Genomic DNA, 8994 nt, shown 5'->3' on the forward strand with positions numbered 1-8994 from the left:
GCGACCGGAACATCCTGGTATTTTTGGCATACTGCATTTGACATATTGGGACGCACTAAATATTTTTCTAACATGCCAAATACAGGTATGATAGTATGAGTAATGGAACGCACAAATAGTGTCATGATCTGCCCCGCACCTAGCTTACGCTTTTCCTTTGTTTCATGTCATTTATTCTGTCTTTTTTTTGTGTTTCCTGTTTTATTTCGTGACTCACCTCTCCTCTCGTTCTAGATCACTTAGCTTCGAAAAACCGGAGTCAAATTCCATGTATGCGTAAGCGTAACATGGCCAACAAAGCTGATTCTGATTCCTGCCTTTTGTGTGATTCCCGCCATTTGTACTTTGTCTGCCCCTCCCTAATTAGCTCCACCTGTCTGTTATTAGCGCTGCAATCACCTGTCCCTCGTTATCACCCTCCTTTCCTTCGTGCAATTATTATCTGTGCTCCCCTCACTTGGGCTAGTTTGTCTTAGCACCTCTGTGTCTTGCGTTGCCGCCGTTTCTCTTCGAACACTCCCTGTGTTAATTCGGCCTTGCTTTTTTATGTTTTTAGACTCTGCCCTTGTCAGGTGTGTTTGCACTGTGACGGCTGGAGAAACACCAAAGGAACTACACACAAAAACATGATTCAGAGACAAGAGTTAGATCCAAAACAGGTTCGGTACACGGTAAGTCGGTTCCGACAAGAAGCAGTGGTAACCAAAGACGCCTGATTAGGGCTGAGTCCAAAAACTTAAAGCTTGATCATTTCTGTACTCCTACTACAACAACTAAAATGGAACGCTACTCCCACCATTTGGTTTATTTCACAAGTCTGAGTTCCTACTTGGGAACTCTTGGTAAATCAGTTTCCCCCCAACTTCCCCAAGAAGAATTTTGTGTCGTCTGTTTGTAGCGTAGAAATAGAATAGAAGTAGAATGGACGTTGAACTGTTTTTCTGTGGTCATTTGACTAGTACAAAAGAAAATGGCAAATGTTGTCAGTTGTTACGGTGACAATACGTCAGTGGGGCCATAAAGCAGCTTGCCTGGATGGCTGGATAGTTAGCTAGGCAGCAGCGGGGAGTAAGGCGGCGTGACTGTTAGACCCAGCGAACTAGCCCTGGCGGAATTAGCTTGTAAGCTTGTAAATTCCACCATGCTTTATCCGGCGATAGCAATGCGCTTTCCTACGCTAGTACGTGTGGATGAAGCATTAAGTTGTTAAAATGTACTAATTTACTTTGTCCATTCTTCCTAATGTTACTACTCCACAAGTCGATTTGATAGTTACTGCAAAACCTCGCCTTAGTGAGTCCATGACATGCCATAAGTCGGTTTAGTTTATGGAAAAGTTAGCCCACTATAAGGGTCGCAATGGCAACGACACAAATAAAAATGGCCGCCGCTCTGACCATCCTACTATGTTGAATTGAATGGGAATAGCCCAAACCCAATCAACACACTCAAGGACTCACAGACTTTGAGGCATGTTCCTGCAAAGTCCGTGAGGGTTTAGGGCTGTCCCACTGTCAAATCGTCGCGTGTTTGAGGGCTCTCTCACAGACATTTTGAGCCCTTTATGACAACTTTCCATAAGTCCGCATTTCTGCAGACTTTGCCTCAGGGAATTACCCACAACTCATAGCGTCGGGATGTCAAACGCTGGGTTACCAGTGAATGCCAGATACGTAAAAACAGGTTCAGCCTGGCATATTACATTTATATAGAAACATTAAGGATTAAAGATGGAACATAAAAACACATGAGAGCAGAGGACTATATTACACACCCGGTTTATTCATCAACTGTTTCTTTTCATTTTGTTTTTAAAGCTGTTTTGACAAAAACGAGTAAAAAGATTATTTGACAACTACCTCTCATCTCGTAAGACAAGAGCCTGTAATATGTTCAAATCAAGGAGTAAGAAATATTAAATAAATGACCACAATTGTACATAACATGTTATGACAGCAAAGTGCTGTCCCATATGCATGTACACCATTTCCTGCCCTTAAAGCCTCTCACACTCAACCATTGACCAGGTGATGTCAGTGAAGTCCCTGAGGGTTCAGGGTTTAAGGCCTTAGGAGGGACAGTGGGATTGGGCAAATGTCTGTTCTACTTTTATTGCATTTCTATGGTTTGTAGAGGTTAAAGCTGTATGCACATTATTCTATCCAAAGTGTCAATGTGGAGTTTAGAGAGACCAACACAATTTAGTTGAACTAAGTGGCTGAATAGGGGCCCACAGCAAATTGCTTCCAATATTTATATATTCATATCACAAAAAGCAAATGTATGCAATATGACATAGACGATAAGATAATCAAATTAAACTACGTGTTCTCTGTTATGCTTTACACAGACAAAACACAACGCCAGCTTTTTATTTATTTATTTAATTATTTATATACTAAATTCAAATGGCTTTATTAGCATGGCCATAACTAAATACAATAGTGAGACCTCGAAACGAATCAAATATCGAAAATTGAATAGACTACAATCCCCACAAACCACCGGGGCTAGTACGGCTTTTGAATGCGTGACTTCGAAGAGAAGCGGACACTTCACTGTGCCATCGTGAAGCAGGCCTCGGTGTTGGTTAGAGGTAAGTTTATTTTAATTATTTTTAAGAAGCCGTCTTGGGGAATAGTGAATTGAAACATATGCGAAAAACAAAAAGTGATAGTTTAGTCTGACATTCTAACAAGTACAAGGTGTTATAAGTAGTTTAATTCGCTGTTCCTACCCGGGTTAGGGAAAACGTTGGGCACGCCTATGTAGGGTAGCTGTGCGCGCGGGCCCGGAGGGAAGCATCAACACTTGGCGGAGACGGGGTATTTTTAGCAACCAGGGAAATGGCGAACGCCAGCCAGCCAGTCAGTTAGCTAACGCCTGGAAATATGATGTATCTGACGTGTAACATTAGCTGGTGGAGAGGCATGCTAGGGATAGGAGCTGTTACCAACACAGGCTAACGTTAGCAAACAAGACAGCTCACATGCTAGTAGTAGCGGCAAGCTAGTTAGCTTACGTTAACTAGCCATACGGTTACAAGAGCTTTCCCCTTTGAAAACGTTATTAAACAAGCGTGTGTTCTTCTCCCCCTAGCCTTAACTGCTTTTCAGCGGACCAAGGACTATTTAGGTCTTTATATAATATACTTAATCGCTAGTTTCCAGAGCTCTCAGATTGTCCCAGTGTATAGTTATGTTGAAGCACATGAGTTGTGCTGTCACTGTCATCTAAATGGAGAGACCAGCAGTGCGTTTAGTAAAACTCTGCTGGTGAAAGTCATTTTAATGCTTGTTTTTTATATAGTGTGGTTGTACTCGTACGTTCTTATTTTTGTAACTTGTTATCGTTCTTTGTTGTCAGTATCAAGGAAGTAGTCACTTAATTGTTTTACAGAAAGTAAGTCTGCTGAGTAACTTTGTTTAAATATATGTGATCCTAATAGGTTAGCTATATTTCTGCCTCTTTTCCGTTGGTTTGTACAGCGTGAGGGTATACACTGGACTTTTGCTACAAGTGAATACAAGTACTCTCTGCCTGGAAGGTTATAATGTATGTAATGTATTTACAATGCATTTTTGTTGTAAATGGTTGAGAAAACATTTCTGAAACGGCTCCCCTTCTGTCTCTACATCTTCCCAGTGTGTGTTGCAGGGTGATTCAGGATGGTGGACCAGCCTCTGTGGGAGCAGATAGGATCCAGCTTTGTGCAGCACTACTATCAACTATTTGACTCGGACAGATCACAACTCGGAACCATATATGTGAGTGTGACGGAACAACGCTTTTGTCCAGTTATGAGATGTCGTACTGCTGGGCTGCACTTATGAATTAACTTTCCTTTATGAATATGAATGCAACACAAGTGTAACAAGATCTTTAGTACGTCCAACACTAGGTAATCCCAGACAGAGCCTGCTTAACAATGGAGTGGGGCTTGTTTTTATGTGGTCTCACTTGATCAGTAACAAATTCATTATGAACACTTTTAGACACAGAATCTATGTATTGAACAATTGGTCAGTTAATCTATTATTCGATGGACAGAAATTGAATCATATTCTTATAATCACTTGTTCGTTTCGGTTGTGTTGAAAGCAAAAACGACACCTTATCTCCGGTTCCAGCTTCTCGCATGTGGGGACTTCTCTCACTCAAGGGTGTGAGGAAAAACTGAATCTTTGCGTATTTGACTTTGCGATCTGGCCAGCCAGGGCTTCTCAGATTGGAGTGAGACAAGGAGAAAACGGCATCTTCGCAATAAAACACCTTTGATGTGACGTGTCGAGTCTTGGCCAATCAGCGTTAACATGTCTACACTGTCTTCATTTCCCTCCAACTTAGGGCTAACGTCCACTGCGTGCAAAACTTTGTCGACTGTTAACGTTCGTCATTATTGCGATTTAGGAGGGGAAAAAACGTGACCACAGGGCTCCAGACTGTGACCGAAATGGTCACAAATTCGACCGCCATATGTGATTATTCTTTCGAGAGTGAGAGGTAAAATTATCACGCATCAAATTGTCCACATCTGACCTTTTTATCTACAATGTACCTAAGAAAACAATACACAACGTAGTCATGAATTAGTGCCATTAACAATCTCAAGCTGATGGCCCCTGAAGGGAGCGAAGCTAGTACCACTTGTTGAGTTTTTTTTGATGTGGCCCTATTTGGTAGACCTTTATTATCTGTAAATAGCATCCTCTGTAACCCCCCCACCCCCCATCTCTCTCTGTCTTGCTCCAAACAGATCGACGAGTCATGCCTCACATGGGAAGGACAGCAGTTCCAGGGAAAAAAGGCAATCGTTGGGAAACTCATTGTGAGTTAATCTGGTAAAATATTCTAGAAACGTGTAACAGGTGGCCCAACTGAGAAACACACTGGCAATGTCAGTCAGTATGTTTAAGTGCAACCAAGAAACCAGATTATTTTGAGGAGTAACGCATTTAAATGCATTACCTGTAACCTGTTATTGTAAACATGCAACCGTCAAATAATGCGATTCCTCCCCAACCTTTTTATGTTCGTAAAAACTCCATCGAGGATCATTTAAGTTGATGAATGTACTTAAAGATATGTTTTGATTTCTTCTATTTTTTCAGTGTCTGATATATCTGTATTCATTTTCCTTCCCCCCCCCCCCCCCCCTGTCTGTGTGTGCCAGAGTCTACCCTTCCCAAAAATAGTGCATAGTATAACAGTGCAGGACCACCAGCCAACTCCGGACTGCAACATCTTGAGTATGGTAGTAGGACAGCTAAAAGTAAGTCACACTATCATTTACACCTTATTTTAAAGCATGTCCTGTTACAGCCAAATCATCACACATTAAACTCAAAGTTTTATCTTTTATATATATATTAGGGCTGCAACAACGAATCGTTAAAATCGATAAAAATCGATTATTAAAAGAGTTGGCAACGAATTTCATTATCGATTCGTTGTGTCGCGCGATTATTACGCCACTCAATAAGTCGCGGAGATGTTTGAGTATAAAAAAAAAAAGTTGAGTTGAGTGCCATTCGCGCCGCCAGTCTTGCCGGGGACTATTTGTGTTCATTCGCGCTGAACGCGCCGGAGAGGCTTATCGCCCCGAAAGCCGTTCAACTGTCCGCCATTAACCATGGAAAAAATAACCTATTTCTGCTTAGTACGTGTTGTGGAAGTCCCAGATATCCCGGGAAACTAAACGCCGTCATGTCTGGTTCATAACATTGTCCAGAGGAGCTCTGTGGATTTTATCGAACTGTATTCACTGTGTCTAGCAAGCCACACGTCGCTATTTACTACAGCTGTATGAACACAAAATAAACTGATTTGGCTGTGATTTAACGGCAATAAACCGACAAAAAGGGACTCCGAAATAACTACGTAGTGATGCCGATTTGTAGGCTACTTGTCTTCTCAATGGAGCTCGGATGGATCGGTGCTAGGCTATGCTAACATTGTAGCAGCTCCACCAACACTCAGAATAACGTCATAGATGTAAATACAGCAGCGTCTATTCATTGTTTGTACCATATGGTTTACACACACACACACACACATTTATACACATAGTTTGGTCCAAACAGATCGACGAGTCATGCCTCACATGGGAAGGACAGCAGTTCCAGGGAAAAAAGGCAATCGTTGGGAAACTCTATTGATATGAGGTATCGTAGAGCTCTGGGTGAACACAGACGGCTACAGTATTTATTTCCTGATTCAACAACGTAAACATGTTGGAGTCCTTGATGAGGAGGAAGGGAGTTCAACAGCAGGGTAAATCACTACAGAATCCTACTTTTGTTCCGTTTTGAAGTGAGGAACGTAATGTCCCTCCAGTAGCTCTTCTGGTGCTGGTGTTTACTCGTTATCCAGCTTGACAAGCATGACAAGTTAGCGTTAGCTCGTTAATAACAGTAGTAAAGCAGGGGTGGTATAGTTTGCAAGACTAAAGACACGTTTTTATTCACTCGCCTTTTTTGGCCCATTAATATCCGATTAATCGAAAAAATAATTGCCAGATTAATCGATTATTAAAATAATCGTTAGTTGCAACCCTAATAAATATATATATATATAGTTATATATAGTTATATATATATAGTTATATATAGTTATATATAGTTATATATAGTTATATATATATATATATATATATAGTTATATATATATATATATAGTTATATATATATAGTTATATATATATATAGTTATATATAGTTATATATAGTTATATATATATATATAGTTATATATATAGTTATATATATATATATAGTTATATATATATATAGTTATATATATATATATAGTTATATATAGAGTTATATATATATAGTTATATATATAGTTATTTATATATATTTATATATATTTATATATATATATATATATATATATATATATATATATATATATATATATATATATATATATATATATATATATATATATATATATATTTATATATATATTTATATATATTTATATATATATTTATATATATTTATATATATATTTATATATATATATATTTATATATATATATATATATATATATATTTATATATTTATATATATATATATATATATATATTTATATATATATATATATATATATATATTTATATATTTATATTGACGGGTAATCTCATTGAGACACAGGGTGACACACAACAGTAATATGATACAGACAGGACATTCATACAAAGACATTATGGAACACAAGTCCTAATATTGATGCACACAATTTATTTTATTGAATAACAATAAATGTAAACAGAAGCTTTGTTTTCAAGACAGGGCACCTTTGGGCTAAACTAACTAGCTAGCAACTCATTTCCTGCAGGTCAGGATAACCTGGGTGACGTTATTGCCGTTAGTTTCTCTAACTTGGCAAAGAAGGAATTACATGACTGTTTCTCCACAACTCGTCGACTGACTTTGATGTGTACAACCGATATTGAACCACTGTACTGCCGACTGTGTCCTGATGCCCTGCTCTTTCTGTCTGTGTTCGTAGGTAGATGACGATCCCGTCATGGGTTTCCATCAGAGTTTCCTCCTGAAGAACATTAACGATGCGTGGGTGTGCACGAATGACATGTTCAGGCTGGCCATTCACAACTTTGGCTAACCCCCGGCACTTATCATCTGGTGGGCAGGGGTGCCCGTAGCGAAGGGCACCACTTGAGTCAAGTATGGAGGGAGGGGAAGGAAGAGTTGGGGATGGAGAGAAGAGAGGACACTCGCCTCTCCCTTCTGCTGTCTCATTTACGCCTGCTTGACTCTCTCCAACACCGGATTCTAGATGTCAATCACTGAACCTCATCCAGGTGGGTTTACAGACCGCCCCAGCTACTAGAACTGCGATTCGTTCCTTTGCTGAGAGCCAGCTAACCAATCAGATGCCCCTGTCTGCCACGTCGCTGATCTGCATGACGCCGGGAGTCCCCCATTACAATATCTACATTCAAGGCACCAGAGAGAGACGAATAGCCGAACGACGTCATTTACTCCAGCTCTGCTCCGCTCTCCACCTTTTCTTAATTCAAACCCGTTCTACTCTGTTAACTCTACTGCTATCAAATCAGTTCTGTTAGCGCTGTTTGTTGACTGGTTTGTAGATCCATGTTCCATCAGTTCTGACTTCTTGTGTTATAAGTTGTTTTTAGATGCCACTTGTGTATTGCCTTAGTGCGTTTCATCTTCCTTTTACACAATTGTTAACTTTGCCATGATCCACTCATGCTTGGAGTACAAAGTTTGACCGCACTGTGTGATTGGTTCCTGAATATTCTCTCTCTCTCTCGCTCACTCTCTCTCAATCTGTCTCTCTCTCACACAGACATGGACTACAGCCACATTAGACAATAAAACCTGGACTTTTTTTCTTAATGGTGTGGCCTTGTCTCTCCATGTCATTCTCTGTGGCCGATTGTGTCCGCCCCCCAATCCTTCATTTTTCTCTCCACTGTGCTCATTATTGGAAGATGCCATGAGTTGTGGGATTGGGGGGGGAGAAACGAGGCTTTGTGAATCCCTAGTCAGCCACAGCTCAGCTGTAAAGAAATATTAGCAGGTTACCAGTGTTTATCCTCTATTGCTGTTGCCGCTGTACAGCCAATAGTCCGAAGACGATAGAAAAGGTTTCAATAAATTGCCACGATGAGGTCATAAAGTCACAATTTTAAACCGTGGGTAGGCATAAATTGCGGCAGGCTTATTCTAGTTTACAACTCAACAAGCTCGTTAAGCAGATTTGCTGAACCATTGCAAAAGAAAATAAAAATTTGGAATAGGGGTTGTAACTTATCTACTGACGTTTCACGATCTTGTGTACTTGGTTAATCATCCAAATCAATCACTGGGAGCACTGTGTCTGGGTGTAAAGGTGGGGCTCTATGAACATAATTGTTATAACTGGACAGAATGCATCTTAACAGGATTTGCAGTGCAGGGACACTCTACCAAAGCAGCACATTAAAAACAATACAC

General features: G+C 39.9%; 1 protein-coding gene across 3 annotated transcripts; it reads left to right on the plus strand.

Annotated features, from left to right (window-relative positions):
* The first annotated feature begins 2477 nt into the window (after window positions 1-2477).
* On the plus strand, window positions 2478-8394 carry nutf2 (nuclear transport factor 2). 3 transcript variants are annotated; one of them, XR_012957711.1, is made up of 6 exons: window positions 2478-2596; window positions 3646-3767; window positions 4757-4828; window positions 5174-5272; window positions 7520-7832; window positions 8345-8394. XR_012957711.1 is itself a non-coding variant. In XM_076106615.1 (5 exons), the coding sequence occupies exons 2-5, from the start codon at window positions 3669-3671 to the stop codon at window positions 7631-7633; spliced, it is 384 nt and encodes a 127-aa protein (XP_075962730.1). In that variant the 5' UTR covers window positions 2478-2596; window positions 3646-3668; the 3' UTR covers window positions 7634-8394. The 3 variants fall into 3 exon arrangements, 2 of the variants coding, with proteins under 2 accessions (XP_075962730.1, XP_075962731.1); XM_076106615.1 differs by having other exon boundaries at window positions 7520-8394; XM_076106616.1 differs by lacking the exon at window positions 2478-2596 and adding an exon at window positions 3493-3555 and having other exon boundaries at window positions 7520-8394.
* Window positions 8395-8994: the final 600 nt, after the last annotated feature.

Source organism: Anarhichas minor, unplaced genomic scaffold, assembly GCF_050575085.1.
Source record: "Anarhichas minor isolate MPS153535 unplaced genomic scaffold, ASM5057508v1 ptg000034l, whole genome shotgun sequence".
Taxonomy (NCBI): Eukaryota; Metazoa; Chordata; class Actinopteri; order Perciformes; family Anarhichadidae; genus Anarhichas; species Anarhichas minor.

What these genes read in the sequence shown, in the direction of transcription:
- nutf2 (XM_076106615.1), top strand. Translation starts at nt 3,669, where the DNA reads ATGGTGGACCAGCCTCTGTGGGAGCAGATAGGATCCAGCTTTGTGCAG. An exon ending in CAATCGTTGGGAAACTCATT is followed by an intron (nt 4,829 to 5,173) that starts GTGAGTTAATCT and finishes TGTGTGTGCCAG; the next exon opens with AGTCTACCCTTCCCAAAAAT. An exon ending in TGGTAGTAGGACAGCTAAAA is followed by an intron (nt 5,273 to 7,519) that starts GTAAGTCACACT and finishes CTGTGTTCGTAG; the next exon opens with GTAGATGACGATCCCGTCAT.